General features: G+C 42.9%; 1 protein-coding gene across 13 annotated transcripts in view; it reads left to right on the plus strand.

The window, feature by feature from the left end:
* The window catches only part of CAMK2G (calcium/calmodulin dependent protein kinase II gamma), a 124,732-nt gene that overhangs the window by 96,867 nt on the left and 11,232 nt on the right, over positions 1-16,633 (plus strand). For 3 of the 13 annotated variants that reach the window (XM_041405060.1, XM_041405051.1, XM_041405055.1), the window contains exons 14-18: positions 7,904-7,936; positions 11,770-11,838; positions 13,435-13,479; positions 14,123-14,171; positions 16,209-16,322. In XM_041405060.1, the coding sequence (XP_041260994.1) occupies positions 7,904-7,936; positions 11,770-11,838; positions 13,435-13,479; positions 14,123-14,171; positions 16,209-16,322 (310 nt within the window). The remainder of the gene's footprint in view (positions 1-7,903; positions 7,937-11,769; positions 11,839-13,434; positions 13,480-14,122; positions 14,172-16,208; positions 16,323-16,633) is intronic. The other 10 variants (XM_041405053.1, XM_041405058.1, XM_041405052.1 and 7 more) reach the window with 7 other exon arrangements.

Here is a 16,633-nt window from a genome sequence, read left to right on the forward strand (position 1 = left end):
CCCTCGCTAAGGCCCTGCTGTTGGAGGCAGCTGCCCTTTGTTGTCTGGATACTGGAGGAGAGACAATTATAGGCTAGAGCATGGTCCTCCCCTACCTGTTCTGAAGGATAATTGTCCTCCACATGGAAAAGAAGAATTGGGTTTATTTGCTTGCATTTTCCTTTGAAGTCAAACCTTTCTCCACAGCTGTTAGGTGGAACTGTTCATCTCCTGATTTAGCACTGTGGGCACTCTTCATTCTCCCTGTGCTGGGGGGCTGACATTCACACTGTAGGACCAGCACACTTATTCTCTCCTGATTTCTGAGCCCTCTTCCATTTTAATGAGGCTTTGTTCCCAGAGGGCTCAGAGTACAAGCAGGCTGCTGGAAAAAGAGGTGTTTTCAGAAGAGTTGTGTTTGTTTTTGGATCTGCTCTAATAAAACATGCATTCTTACAGTTCTGCAGTATTCTGCCCTATTGACATCCAGGTTTTGGGGATAGTTTATTTTTTGATCAAAATGCTCTGTGAAAATGCTGTTCCTGCCCTAAGATTCTTGTCTTTGATATATGCCTGCAAGAGTGAGCTTTTGGCCATTGCACCAGCCTGCCTCTTGTACAGACATGCATTGAACACATGCACACTAATACAGCAAGTGTGTTAAGAGTTGTTGCATCTGTTGATATTTAAACCATTAGAATAGAATTCCAGTGGGATAAGAATGGATTATCCCTAATGTTGTGAAATGAGAACCAACAGGTGCTTACTTCAAAATCCCAATGAGGCAGAGGAGAAGTAATTGGAAAAACAGCAGGTATCAACATGTCTACAAAGTTTTGTTACCTATCTACAAAAAAAAAAAAGGCTTTCTTCTTAGGATTCTTGATTTCTAAAAAGCTTTCAGGGAGTGTTACATCATGGGTTAAAATATTCTAAAAATGGATAAAGGATGTACACATAAATCTTGAGGCACTACTTCCTAGTAATGTAGTTACAAAGAGATCCTGTACATTAGAACCTTCCAGCTCCATAGAAAGCTTGTGGTGTTTGGTTCATGGAATACACAATGTCTTCCTCTCTGAAAAGGATAATTCTGGATTTACTTTTCTTCATCCCTTTGCAGTATATGTTGCTCCTCATATGTGTAATTAAATACTTTGATAAAATGGCAGGTATATTAGAGAGCATAGCATTCTCTGTTCTTGGTAAATGAGATTGTCCTCTGGAAACCACTGCTTCTGCAGGACACTGGAGACCTGCAGTCAAGAGCCCATGCAGCTTCCTTCCTCCAAAGTGTTACAGCAGTCTGGCTTTGCAGTGGGAACCTCGGTGTTGCCCATGAGGTGCATTGCTCATGTTCACCCTGGGCTGAGGGCCCCCAGGAGAGGTGTTTAAGCTTCCCATTTTCCCTAAATAGTGTCTGTCTTCAGGTATGGATTTTGAGTCCTCATTTCTGCAAGTGTTAAAACTCAGAAACAATATTAAAGCTCCTGTTTTGAGTTACTCTTCTGTTCAGTAATACAGACTTTTAAAAGTACAAGTTGTTTTCCCCCAATGCTAAGCTTGGACAAGACAAAGAGTGTGTAATGGTCTGTGTGTGTTAGTAGGACATCCTTAACACTTCTGTTGTAGGATTTCTGTGTCTACATTCCTGTCTCTTTCCTTGCCCTACTGTAATGGGTGCTGCATCCCATTTGAAGTGTAGTCTTTTACCATGTCCATTTGCTTGTTGGAGCAGTACTGACCCCTTGACTGCTGAGGACAGTCTTTGTGCTGGTCACTGTTTGGTTGGTGGCCTCACCAGTGTGACCACCATACTTGTCACGTGTTGCTCCTTATGCAGCAAACTTGTAATTTTAGCTCCACTCACTTTCTCACCCTGTACAGTTCTGACAAAAAACTTGTGGCAGTGTCTGGTTGAGGTAACAGCATCTGGTCTTACTTGTGGCAAGCAATGATTTTCTGCCCATTGCAGTAGTGCAGAGCACAAATACCATGGCTTGAACACCAACCAGATTTTCAGCTTTGTGGTATCCTTTTCACTCCCACTTCCTATATAAATTATTCTACATCCAATGTAGGTTTAGAACAAGCACTGCATGCTGTAATTCCCACTGGAGTCTGCTGCTGACCACGTACCATCTGGTTAGGCTGTTTCTCTTGTTTCCTCCTGATAAGAACACTGGTTTGTTTGATTGTAGAGTTTTCTGTTTATCTCTTACAACCTTCTTGGAAACCAACTCTTTATGCAGATTTGAGAGAAAATATGTTTCAGTTTCTTCATTGGTTTTATCTGATCCAGGGTGACTGTGCACCCTAGGACTGTTGTCACAGAGATCCACAAAGTAGATAAGAATTGAAAGAGTATTTCTTCCACAAATAGATTACTACACTAAACTTAATGGCTTTAAAGACACTGAGAAAAAAGCACCACCAGTTTGTGTTAATTTACTTTCTGTTTGAGGTAGCTTTCCCTTTTTTGGCTGGTATTCAGAGCTGACTGTGCTAGAATTCTGCATTGTTTGACAAGGATAGTAGGAATTTCTATTACATAGTATTACACAAGCTTGAGTGAGACATATACATCTTTCTCAAGTTTTATTTGCAATAACTCCATGAAAATGTGTGTTGGTGAATTTCTGACGCAAGGTACAGCATGTACTTGCTGACTTAGCATAAATGAGAGAGGAATGATTTGATAGTCATGTGTGGTGATCTAAGCATCTAGCATGAGTTGTGTTGAGCTGATACTAAAAAAAAAAAGCATAATTATTGTTTCTCTAGCAATAAGCTCAAATCCTTCACTGAAGAAAGTTTAGCACTAAAGCAATGATGATGCATGCATTTTACTTGGATCAGACCATTTTGGAAGGCAGTGGGAGAAGTTTAAATCAGGAGGGGAGGACAGGCAAGAAACTTTTTAAAAAAAATTCCAATACTAGTTTGTCCACACTGGGGTTGTTTTGATAAATTTCTGTAGATGTGACTGCTCCCTTCAGCAAATTCCTTTCCAAATTTTATTTGAAGCATTCCTGATTTTAATTTTGCACTGTTGCTTCTATTTCAAGTACTAATTCTGCTAATTGGTAGATATTTCATCAGCTTGGCACTTGAGAACTTTTCCATTATCTTAAATAATGAATGATTTAAAGTGCCTTGAATCTTAAATTCTGCCTGCTCACCAAACCTTTGTAGTGCTGCACTCACTTTCTTCAAGCAGAATTTGGATCCAAGCTGTTGGAGTAGCAGCAGGAAGGCCCAAGTTTTATCCCCAAGGAATGTGGTTTTCTGCTTTCAAATCCAGAAAGTGAGTCTAGAAGATACTGAGTGAGGAGTTGCAGAGCCCCTGTAACATACTACATATCTTGTGGTCATCACTGTAGGTCCCAGGTATTTTTTTAAGATTCTAAATTTATGTGCAACATTGTGCATCTACCATTTAAAATTTTACTTTAGATACTTTCAAATCAGATTGATTTGCTTTCTTGTTCCCCTTTTCTGACTCTAATCTGGATAATCTGGAATTGCTATGTACTGCAAGGTGAGAGGGGTTAAGGAGTGGGCTGGGGTAAACACCTGGATGAAGATTAAGGACACTTTATGCTGAATGTTCTTCCTCTAAGCTTGTCAGGATCTGGACTCCCTTGAGTGAGTGTTACAGTCCTACTGCTGATTTTTTTTTTTTTTTTTTTTTTAATTTTTTTTTTATTTTTTTTTGTCTGTGAGTAGCACTTCAAAGAGTTGTGTTCCCTTTTTTCCAAAGGGGTATTTCACTTCCTGCTGATGTGAGAGGTTGTGTGTGCTTCCAGTTATAGCAGGGCCTGTAGGACCCATTTCTATAATCAGAATTGTTTAATGCACAAAGTCTTATTTTCAGTTAAGCATGTAATGGTAATTATTTTTTAATTGGTCCTTCTCTAAGCTCCTTGTCAGTTTCTTTTTTTTTCCTCTTTACTTCTGATCACTTGGGTTTGCAACTAGGATTTACAAAATTTTATCAGTAATGTTCCTCAGGCCCACTGTAACACTATGTGGATAGTAAATTGTAGAGCATGCTGTGGGATGCAGGTGATTTTAACAGCAGTCACTTGCAATGCTCTGCCAAGTCTGTTGATTTTCTACCTTGTCTTTCTGCCACATGCACTCTGTTTTCTTTCCCAGTAAAAGCTGAATAGCACAGCTGAAAGGAGAACTTGACTGAAAGAGGAAAAATCCATTCATTTGGTTTAGCAAGGTTAATGTTCTAAAATCTGCCCTATATGTTACATAACTGCAAAGAGGTACCAAGTATCATTTGTTCTGCTGTTTGTGAGGAATATTGCAGTAAGTGTACGTTTTATGCCTGATGTGTACCACTTTCCCTGCCCTTTGCCCAGTAAAGAGTATGTGGGGAAGAAAGGATGCTCTGTAAACTGGCATGGCTGCTTCTTGGTGAAAGCATGCCTTAAACAGAGAAGGCACAGTAGCAAGGTGAAGCAACCTATAAAATCTGCAAGGGTCAAGTAACATTCACACAGTGACCAACAGGAGTTAATGTTCCTATCTCTGTATCTGGACTTGTTATAATCTTAAAGCCATACTGTTTAAATATTGTTTATGGTGAAGCTAAACAGGGAGAACCCAAGTTCATCTGAGCAGCAGAGTTTTGTGCTGAACTGTGTTATGCAAGACACCTGGGGAGTGCTTTAGATCTGTTTAAGTGCTGACATCCAGTAGCACATTATATCCATCTTTGATGCAGTCAGGTTTTTCACTGCATTGTTGTAATGCCTGGAAACACCAACTGAGATCAAGGGTCCAGTGTGCTTAGCAGAAAATCCCTGCCTCTTAGCTTACAATTTAAATAGACAAGCTGACAAAAGGGCAAGAGAGAAGATGGATTGACAAAGATTAAATTATTTGCTCAGCATCACACAAAAGTGCTGAAGCAGAAGCAGAAATAGGACCTCAAATTTGCTGGTTCAAGATGACTCTCACTATGATGATCTGCTTTTAGTTCAGCATTTTTTTCCTACCTTAAGTTCTGAAATTACTATATTCTCCATGGGAATATGAATTGCTTCAAGCATGATATTTTAACATAAATACTGTCAGTATCAGACTGGGGGAGAACTGCATGTAGAAGATGGAAATACAGAAAGCTGTCATAAAAGTAAAGTAGCCATGTTAAGTTCCCAGGACTGTGAATAGGACCTTGCTTGGAATCACTCTACTTCTTATAGTATGTTTTGGTATGTGCTGTGGAATGATTTACGCTCGCCATTTCTAGTATTGCTGCCATGCTGAAGAGAAAGTGATTCTTCAGATTGTCTTCTGTCACCTGCTGACTTCTGTTGATTGTTACCTAAAGCAAGTTTGTTCTTTAAGTTTCACTGTAGAGAATCTGCTCCTCTTTGAGAGATGAACACCTAAAATTCACACACATAACAAAAATAGAACTGTAACAAACACTCATCCCTAGGTGTGTTGTCTGTACTGCTTTGAGAAAATGTTTTGTCACTCAGGTGTAGGGAAACCATTAAAGTGATCAGCAAGGTACTTTACCAGGCTGTGTCTGCCTTTAACAATTTTTTTCATTCCCTGCAACATCTTTGCTCTCCCTAGTAGTTCTTAGAGGGTTCTGTGTTATGGAAGGGAAAGAGAACTCTATAATTAAACTTCTGCTCTCTTATTTACTTTGCTAAGTTGCAGTCACATTAAAAGATCAAAAAGCTTTGCTCTCTCAGCTAGTCACTTAGGAAGGTAACAATAGATGGTTCTGTTGCAGCTCTTAAGATGTAGTGGGAGATTGATCTGGCTTAGTAATTTCCTTGTATATGATTTGACTTAATAAATTTTGATGCTTTAGCACTTACTGCCAGTGCCTCATGTTGGCATTATCTAACCTGTCTTGTGTTTTAGTAGTATTTTCATGCTCTGGTCATAACACAGACGTCACTCCCTGCCTTTTTCATACTGCCAACCTAGCTTTTCTTCTCCATGTTACTATAGTAGCCAGTAATAATGTGCTTCCTGGGATTTCTACACTGCATCATGCCCTGTAATTGACTAACACTGTTTTAAATGTAGCTTGTACTTTGATTAAGTTCTGATCTGCAGAGGGTTCTGTTTCCTCCTGTGTCAGTGCTACTTGTGCCTCTGTGTAGAAGGGTGTTTGTTTTCTGCATGCCTTTGTTGATTATTTTCCTATTGAACCTTTTGCTTGTATCTTAACATTTTCTGTCCCTTTTTTCTTTTGTAACTTACTGGAGGAAGTCTGTATGAATTTCAAATTAGATTGTCTTTCTTAGAGACAATAGTATCCATATAGTTTCTTTTTTGTCTGCTGCAACTTAGAGGATACATTAAAAGTAAAAACAGTAGTTTTTCATTGTTGTGAATTTCTACTTTTCCCAGTTAAAAATTCCCTGTTGTGATGGGGTACAAGGATTTCTCTGGGTTGCTGGCAGTCTAAGCATTATATTCATGCACTGGTAGTAGATGCAGTTTTAGTTCTAGCTTGAGGAAAAGCCTGTGGAGAAGCTAAATTGTCCTGAAAGAAATGAGAGGAAACACAAATTTGTAAACCATGTAATGGCAAGCCCTGTGTTGTGCCTCCATGAAATGGAAGATTTGTGAGCCAAATGGTGAAAAGATCAGAGTGACTGTGGACTGTATGGCATGATTAGGAATGTGGTTCTGGGTATGAGGTGAACATGGGCACTTCTGCTTTCAAACACATGCCAGTGTGTGTGTGTGCTTGAGCTCTGATGTGAGGATAGCAGGGATGAAGACAATATTCAAGGTAAGAGCTGTGAAGGCTCAGTAAGTGTATGAAATGGGGAGCTACAACTCCATGGCCTGTTGGGTGTTCACAGGCTGCTCCAGGGGGTGCTGTGGTAGTGTGCAGGAGTCCAGAGCTACAGACCTGAGCCCACGCCATCGTGGGTTTTGACTGACGCGAGCTGTGCTGTCCTGTACCACTCTGTGGGCTAGACTGCAGTAAGCAGCAGAGAATAGCCTAGATAGTACCAAAGGAGAATGGCAGATGGAAAATGTACATGGAGACAGCAAGGGGAAGGCATAGCATTGTAATGCTGAAAGACCTGCCAGGCTCAGCTTGAACTGGATGACACTAAGAGTTTAGTGAAAGAGGAGTGAAGTGCATGCTGAGCCTCATTTACTGGAGAGTGCAATTTGGTGTGAAGATGTCTTTGAAGATGACTGAAGATGCCATTGAACAAGAGTAGTGTCCAAGAAGGTTGAGTAGTGTTTGAACCTGTTTGTTCTTCTCCCAATATCTGAGAGTGCAAAGTGTTCTGGCTGTTGAGTGCTTCTGTCTTTCATGTTTGAGCATTAGTGCACCTTTCCAATCAGGCCCAAATTCTATGTGAGGGAGCCTTTCTCCTCCCCATGCTATGCACACAAGTTCCCTCTTCTTTCTTTAGTCCCTGCGTGTGCCTTTCTGTTGTGGCCTCCTCCCTACCCTCTAAATCTGAGTTGCAAACACACCTCTGCATTCTTCAAATGTGAACACACAGGGGGTTTCTGCCTACCTCTTCACTTTAGCTGGAGAAGCTGCCCCATTCTCTGAGGTGCGAGAGCACAGAGAGACCCCCTTGTACCCCACATCTTGTGCATATATATTGCTCTCTCTTCTCCCCTTATATCAGTGTGTGGGGCACCTATATTCTGACCTCAGTGTTTGAGGGGATAGGGGTCTTCAGCCCCGCCCTTTCCCCTGGTGTCATGTGCTTTAATGGTGACTTCTCTCTCTGTTCCTTTTTTCTGTGTCTGTGCCTTTCTGCTGCTGCTTGTACCTGCCTCAGGGGAGCGTTATCGGCAGGGGGGCCCTTGCTGGCACACTAATGTGTGAATAGTTTCTGTGCTTTTCTTCTCATCTCCTCTCTTCCCTTCTCTTTCCCTCTCTCAATGATGTGTCCAGAAAAGGAAGTCGAGCTCCAGTGTGCATTTGATGGTGAGCACCTCCCGTAAGCTGCCTGCGATTCGTGCCTCCGCCATTTTCCATGCCATGCACGCTCGGCTTGTGCTCATCACCCTACATAGCATGTCCGTGCAAGGGGGTGGCAGGGGGGGTCAGTGTGCACTCAGGGGTCCATGTCCTCACCAAAAGGGCTCTGTGATCCTCTGGCCACATACGGCTCCCATTTTGTGCAGAAAATCCAGCTGCTGGCAACTCAGTTTGACTTTGCCTGCTCTGAGTGTGAAACGAAAAAGACAGTGGTTCTCCTGGGCTCAGCAGAGCAGGTGTATGCCTTGCCTGGACAGGAGGCTTTGTCATTCTGTTGCAGAGGTGCCAAAAAGAGGAACAGATGCTTTGCCTGGTGTTGGTGCTGTCATCCTTGATAGGAGTCTTGCAGTGTAGAACAAACTGGGAGTCACTCCAAATGTGGCAGAGAGTGATGGGGCTCCACCATTCAGATGAAACGTGTGGGCACAGCACCACTGGGCAGTTGACAGCTGCCAGTCACTTCGTTTTTTAGCATACTTACTGAAAAGGTTTGTTCGGAGCCTTTATAATCCAAAACTTCCTTTTGTCCTGGTCTTGTTTATGTATCCCAGCATGACCAAATACCCAGTAACCGCCCCCCCCTCCTGTTCATTTCCTTTCTCATCCATCAAAGTGTTTGGCATTTATACAATTTGTTCAGAAAATAGTCAAATCCACTCTCAAGGGTTCAAAGAGGAAATTGGCCAGTGTCATATTGTCAGAAGTCATACACAGCCCAAAGACACACTTTGAGACCAAGATATGAACAGTAACCAAAGGACAAGAATTAGTTCTTTTATTATTTCCTATGCACAGAAAAATAACAAAAATATTTCTCCCATTTCAGATAGAAGTGGGAACATTACAGTATCAAGACAGCAGAATAATTGTTTTTGCATTACCACCTGGAAGATATTTCTCCTCTTCCTCTTTCAATGACACCTTAAAACTGTGTAAAAAAACCCACAAGAAAAGAAAAATTTTCACTGCTTTGAAAATGTGAAATGAGTGACTAACTTTTCACCAGCCCTGCCTTTATGCAGAGCAGAAGTTCACTGTGCCTTTCTTGCCCTTCTGCCAGCAATACTTAAATTTGCCCACTGCCAGCAATAATTCAGTTCCCTTTGCATATTGTTTTAAAGCAACTGGGATATGTAAATCATGTAAGCCTCTGAAAACATGGAAGCAGTGAAAGTGGCTGAATAACCAGAGACAGCCCATGCGTTGGGAGTTAGTTTCTTTTAGTTGGCTATGTGTGTGTGTCCCTACGATATGAGCACTGGTCTGTTTTCTTTCTCTTGTACCCTCTGTGTTGCTCGTGCCTGTCTGTCTGTCTGTCTCTTGTCGAGCTCAGGAAATGTTGCCAACTGCTATGTCAAAATGAATCATGTTGCAGATCTTAAGAAGGGCCTAGCACCTTTTTAGATGAATGGGCTTCTTTTAACTTGAGTTGTACAGAATTACCAAGGATTGTGCCCTGGCCAGTGACTGATGTTGGCTGGCAGCAGGGGTGAAGAGGGGTAGAAGTTGGCTGTGCTGCCTGCACCTCTGGGAAGGAAAGGCTAGCTTCTGCCAGGGAAGAGCACGTCGTTAGATGGCACATGACGTGAGTGTGTGCAGGAAGCTCAACATGTCAGATGCCTTCCTTCACCTGAGAAGGAGCTGTGAAAAATGTGCAGGCTAAGCTGCCTCTAATTTCATTGGGACACTATCCTGTAGTAAAATGCTATCCAATTCTGGACTAGCAAACATGACACTTGGTCTTCTTCAGCCTACTGGCTGGGGAAGAATATCGTGGGTGAGCTGCGTGCTCAGTGCAGACTGAGGGTAGGCTGTGTGCTTTAAGTATGTGAGGCTTTGCCCTTTATAAGGCAATATAGCGCTCCTAACAGGCTGTTGTCAACTTTTTATTTGGAACAGTGGCTTCATGGATATTTGTTTAGGTTTTGGTTGTTTTGTTGGGTTTTTTTCTCATTTGGCCTTAGTTATAAAGCCTTGCAAAACAGTGGAATTATTTTTGTATAGCTTCTTCCATGCTATTTTATTTTTTTTTATCCCAGTGGGGAAAGAAAAGTGGGTTACCTTACTCTCACTGGAAGAGGTTTGGAAGATAGATCTCTGCATTAGGATCACTGCTTCTGAAGAAGTATAAGAGCCTCAGTGCTGTGTGGAGAAGTGGACCATTGTCAGAAGTTTGTGCCACAAAATAGCTTGGGATTAACTTTTTCTGGTTGATCTACTCCTCTTTGACATCCACAGTGACCTGTCATCTCTTCTGCCATCAGGCTGGAAATACATGCATAAAACAAAACTCTTGGAAGGCCAGTGTCTTAGGACAATGCAGGGATGTATAGAAAAAGGGAGCAAACCATAATTTCTGTGGTATTTCTCCTTTCTTAGGTTGGAGTTTGACTGTAAATGTTTGGGGTTTTTTCTCACGGACTTCTAAAGAGTTCATTTCTGCCTCTCTCTCTTCTACTTCCTCCCCCCTCCACCTGCCCCATCTTCCTCTTTTGTTTCTCCTTTCTCCCTCTCCAAGACCTGTTGCTTGTGAAGAAAAACCGAAGTGTTAATAGATGTTTTTTAAGTCTTGGTCTCATAAGATCTTTCACTGGTTGACATAATTATACCTTTGGCAGATGTTTTCCATCTTAGCATTTGAGTTCTCTCTTCTTTGTGGTGATTGTGGTGTGGTGATTAGGGCCTGATGTTTTGCAGTATGAGTTTGCACTCCCTGAGTGGGATTGAGAGCCACTCGAGGGCACACTACTGTGAGCTCCCATCGGGGCCCTGATCTGTAAACGCAGGAGTGTGAGCGAGGCTCCTGCAGAGACAATTTTGACCTTGCTGCTGGTGTCTAGCAGCAAAAGAGACATAGCCTGGTGTGGGGATCACAAATGGGCTGGATGTGTGGGCTAGGAACCCTGTGCTTATGGATAGGTTTGGCTTCCTACAAACATAGACTTGGTTCATTCCTGACATACATGACTCAATGGGATTATTCTTTTCAGCAAGCTGGTGATGGCCTCACTGTTGTGCTGTATGAATGCAGAATATGGAGATTTTATTCTTCTGCCACAGCTACAAGAGAGTCTGAAGAGGGGAAAGATGAAAACCTGCTGAGCACCATCCAGAGACCTTCCTACTTGTGGAACTATATGGCCTTTTCCTTATGTCCCAGTCCCATTCCTTTCAATATTTTGGTCCTGAAGTCTCTTTGTTCAGGTTACAGCAGGGATACAACATATCATACATTACCTTTTCTCTACCTTTTCTAGAGCTGACCACATTTTTACTTGGCTCAATAGATTCCCTGGAACTCTCAGCATTATCACATACCTAGAACTGTTTCTGTGCACTTTGGGACACCTCAGACTTGACTCCCATTTGTGCCCCGTTTGAGACCATGACTACTGTGTGTCTCTCACTTCTGTAGTCTCTTTCTCTCAGGACAGCTGCCGTGTCTCATTTTCCTTCACCAGGTATTTTTTGTTAGTGCTCATTGCAGGATTCTCCCCACCCCTTTGGGCTGCTGCCTTTTTGCCTTCTGTTTTCCTTCCTTATAGCTCTAGCAGTCCATTCGCATTTGAATTTTGGTACATCCTGTACAACTTCTATTGCCTCTGGGGGAAGGATGATGTTCAACTGGGGCAGCACTCCTCCTTCCTCTCTCTTCTTGGTGACTGAGCTTGTGGGGAGGGGAGGGTCTGAGGAGATGGTTGGGGTTGAAGCAATACTGTCATTTTCTTGCTGCCTCTGCTGCCCAGCATGGGAACTAAAACCATGTTTTTCTGTCTCAGCCACAGAGCAACAACAAAACCAGTATAGTAAGCACTGCAAAAGAAACACCCCCAGTGCAGACGTCCATGGTATCTTCCCCAACCACTATTTTTTTTCCCTGTTTGGTTTAATTTTGATTCTGTCCTCTCCCCTTCTCCTCCCAAACCCCTTCCCGAGTGCTGCTTGTGCCACTCTGTTTCAGCTTATGTTTTGGCTTCGTTCTGTCTGTGTCCCTGTGCTACTGTGGGGCTTGATCACAGCCTCACAGGCTTTGGGATGGGGGTGCTGAGCAGAGCTGTGGTTGGATGTGGGGATCGCAGCTTGCCTGGACTTCCCCGTGTGCCCCCCCTGTATAGTTCTGTGTGTCTCGTTCAACTGTTCCTGCTGGCTTTGGGGAGGATGGTTTTGAAGAACAGAGTGTCAAGCTCCATCCACTCTCCAACATTCAGGAAATGGAGGATGGACTTCAGGACACCAGAGAAGAAAGGGCAGACAAAGGGTTTTTAGAAGAATCCTTTGCTGGCCTATTTGACCTGCTCAGTTGAGTGGCTGATCTCCTGCAGCTCACTGACTTGCTGGGCTGGCACTTTCTGTTTGGCCTGTGTGCAGGCTCTGCAGTGCCAGTACAGTGCCAGTGCCAAGTACATTGAATGGCACAGCTTGGGTGTGTGGCCTGCCTCAGTACCCATGGAAGATCAGGCAGCAGTGCAGCGGGTGGCAGAGGCAGATGGGTGAGTGTACAGCACTGCCCAGCACTGTCCCTGATGCCTTTGCTGAGCCACCCAGCAGGAACAACAGCAGTGGGAGGAGATGGTGCAAGATCCTGAAGTCTTGTCCTGTTAATGAAGGGATGAGTGCAGGAGCTAGTTAGCACCCATAGGCCTAGTAGCTGCTCTTTGTTGTCTGTCTCTGGAGAGTTGGATTTGGCATTTTTGGGGCATGGGAGGGTGGGATTTGGTGTTGGAGTTTTTTTTTGTTGTAGAATAAAGGATTCTTGGGACACTTCATAATTTTCTGCTTTCCTTTCACTAGCTTTTTCATTATGCTTTTGATATTGAGAGAGCCTTTCTAAATTATTAAATATGGCTATTATTGAAATTTGAGCTCATTTCAGAGACTTTTAGAAAAATGTGCCTTTTTTCACAGTTCCTTAGCAACTCCTCTGAGGCATTGAGGTGGTCTGGCTCATCCCATTTTTATTATGGAAATTATGAATGTCCCTTTTTTAGGGTAAAATACTCAGAAACCCTTGCAAAAAACTGGGAGACAAAGGCCCCAGCCCAGTATTATCCTTTCTTCCCCCTCTCCTCTTCTGAAGCATTTTCCAGTGAAGATGCTGCTGAGGGGTCATTACCTCATGAACGGCTGCAGAGGGTGCAGACTGGCTGCTTGGTTGCCCCCTGGTGTCTGTGCCAGCCTGGTTCACTGGAAGCGAATTGGGAATTAGGGGCAGTTGCAGGGAAGCTGGGGGCTTTGTCTCCTTGTGACTAGCTTTTAGTGCAGCCTCTCTCTTAATGAAACCTGTGCAGGAAGTGTGTGCACACGCACGCAGGCACACGTGTGCTGTTTGGAGTTTGTGATTTGATTTGACTTGTCAGTCACCTTTTCTCCACTTGCTGGGGAGTGAAAGTAAATTAGAGAATGCTTTGGAACTAGAGTTTAATGATTCTTCCATCCTTTCCTAGGAGCCTCAAACAACTGTTGTCCATAATGCTACAGATGGCATAAAGGTAAGGGATGGGAGTGTTGTCAGAAAAACCTCTGCTTCTCTCTTGTTCTTGTCTTCATGTCTTAATTCAGTTTCTACCTTTCCAATGTCTGGTTTGTAGCATGCTCCTGAATACTGCTGACAATAGACTAGGAGGGTTGTGTTATATGGCTGTGGATCTCTGAAAGAGGTTGAGTAAAGACAACTGTTCAGATAGCAACACATCTTTCCTATTGTGGTGTATAACCACCACTGTCTTTCATACGTGTGATGGAAGAGGAGATATAGGCACTTAGGCAATTTTTCTTTTTTTCCTGCAAATGGACACTTCCTCTGAGAAAGCCTAGGAGCCCTTCTTTAGCTTCTTGTGGCTATTCTTCCAAACAGAAGCAACTCCCATTAGATTTAATTTGACAGAGTTTGGTAACTTCCACACTTGTAAAAGTCTGGGTTAAGAGCTCGAACATGCAAAAGCTGAGCAGAGATGCTGTTACGTTATGCTTTGTATTTGGCCTGCTTACATTCAAATCTTCCTTGTAACATCCTCTCCCTTCCATCCCTGCCAACGATTTGTGCTTTTCCCCATCTTTCTTCACAAAGAAATCAAACTATTTGCTCATTCTCCTGACTGCTGATGCCTGGTAATGTTCTGTTCTGCCGTGCAGGGTTCCACAGAGAGCTGTAACACCACAACTGAAGATGAGGATCTGAAAGGTAGGTATTTTGCTTGTAATTTCTACTACAGCTAAGTGTAGGCAAGGGATTCTAGAGATTCAGTCATTGCCTTGAACTAGCTTCCCAGATTTGTGTCTGACTCAGTTCATAAATTTGCCATGACGCTGTCATTCCTGTCACAGTGGGACCATGCATTGGGGAACCGTCTGACTTGGCCTCTGTGATATGTAAACACTGAGCTAATTTGTTTTTGTCTCAGAGCTGGAATTCTTTTCTTGCATATATCATGATCTGTTCATCTTCAGTCCATTTCTAGGTGTGGAAAATCCCTACCAGTCCCTTGAGGTTTGAACTCTGCTTGTGTTTTTCTGCTTCCCTGTAGATTACAGAGAGTTGAAATGTCTCTGTTGGTACTCAGACTCCCTTTTCACCTCTTTCTGGGAGTATCTTTTTTGACATGCAAAGACTTCCCATGTTATTTTTTCTCTTTGGGTCTATTTTTCTTTTTAAGATGAAGATCATTCTCAGCCTGTTGTCCTTGACTGTATCAGTAGAGGGAGAGGCTGAGAAGAAATTTTATGCCTTTCAGTACTATACAATAAATATCCTGTGCTTATAAAACTCTTTAAATGAAGTAGCTCCAAGTTCCATATCTGCTCATGGTGTTTGAGTAGCTATCTTTTGCCTAACCTCCCTAAAGAAGGATGAGCAGACATTTTCCTGAATCAACAAGTTTGAGATGGGTGAAGGTAGTTTGCATTCTGAGACAAATATGTTAATAACTTGCATTTTGAGGCAGAGGTATTCTCATTCTCCTTGTAGTTCATCTGAGTCACATATCCAGGGAAAAATCAGTGCTGACCCTGTGATGTAGCAGCAGTGTCACCTCTGTCAGTGGGGTAATTCCTGATGCTTTTCTCATGGCTTGTCACAAGCTGCTGGTTCCTCTTCTGAGGAATCACAGGGAGCAGAAACACATGCCAGTGAGTGAATGAGTTCTGCAATACAGATTGTTTCAGATGAGACCTGGCCTCATTACAGGACAGTATTCTAGCTCCCACCTTTTTGCCAAAGAGTAAACTGTGGTTTAAGAACTAGCTTTGAGTGTCGGGAACTGGGTGGGTTTCATAGTGCAGTAATAAATTTGATTTATCATCTCTTCTGGATAGCCATTCAGAACAGGTATTTGTCCAGAACCTTGTCTCCTGTGGCACTTTATATTCTGGAGAGAGGTTCCATGGTTGAGCTAGCCGAGCCAACAGGTGTTGTAAGTTAGGAATACAAATGCTGCAAGGAAAAGAAGTGTAGGACTGGAACAGAAGGTGGGGTAGGAAGGAAGGCAGCTGGTCAGTGTACAGAGTTGTATAGGGCTACATTGCTACAGATCAAAACTGTGGTTTGGTTTTTTTTTTGGCAGAGGTTAGAAAATTTTGTTATAACTTTAATAGAAGGGAGCATTTGAATGGTGATTGGGACGGAAAGAGATTGCACAGTAGTGGTTTGTGCTGTGGCCAGCTCTGGTAATTTTAGTCCTCTAGTTTTAAGAGTAGCTGTGTTCATCAGTGTTCTTTTTCCATTCCTGCCCTTCCCCATTTCAAGATAAGCAAGCACTTGAGCAACACTAAGTAGACCAAAAGGTTTGGGAGTGTTGAAGTTCTCAGTGATCTGCATAGCCATGACTCTCGGAAGAGGGAAGTGCTTGTGCAGTTCCTCTGCCAGCTTCTTGTTTTAAATAGACACCAGGATACACAGATCAGTTCTGCTGTGCTGTAGGCGATGTTATCTTTATCCATCACTGACAGTTGCCTCAGGGATATGTTGTTTCCACTGTGGTGGGGCTAAAGGCAGTGTGTGTCGTTGTTCTTCCTCCACCCCCCTGCCCTTGTGTCATTCTAAATTGCGCAGCAGGTTCATGTTGTCGAGCTGTCTACTTGGCTTTGCCCTGGAGGATACTCCTGCATGTTTTGTGCCCAGCATTGTGGTTTCTTTAATGTTCTCCTATTTACTTTCTCTTTTTTTATTTACTGAACTTGCGTGTTTTGTTTGTGTTTGTGTTTTAATTCCCTGCCATGCTAGCTCCCCCTCTCTCCACCGGGGACGGCAGCTCAGTGCTTGAAGGACGGAGGCACAGTGAGAGCAAAACACAGACTGAGTCCATGCAGTCCCAGCTTTCTCTCTGTTTCTCAGCCAGTAAGTCCAGGGGTGCAGTGCTTCACAGCATCTTTTTCTCACCCCTTCCTCCACCCTTCCCATTTCTCCTTACCTAAGATTTTTCCTTTCCTCAACTTCCTTCCAAAATGTTGATTTTCCATTTCCAGTGTTCCAGAATACAAAGAAATCATCTCCCTTCCTGCAAAATACCCTCCTTTGCACACTGAAATTTTCCAAACATTTCCTTCCCTTTCTGAAAAAAAAAAAACAACAAAAACAAACAAACCAAAAACCAGAATCTCATCCTAGCTAATTTCATTCCCTTGCTTTCATCTGGGTGAGATGTAGAG

Source organism: Onychostruthus taczanowskii, unplaced genomic scaffold, assembly GCF_017590055.1.
Source record: "Onychostruthus taczanowskii isolate IOZ18803 unplaced genomic scaffold, ASM1759005v1 scaffold22, whole genome shotgun sequence".
In the NCBI taxonomy this organism is placed as follows: domain Eukaryota; kingdom Metazoa; phylum Chordata; class Aves; order Passeriformes; family Passeridae; genus Onychostruthus; species Onychostruthus taczanowskii.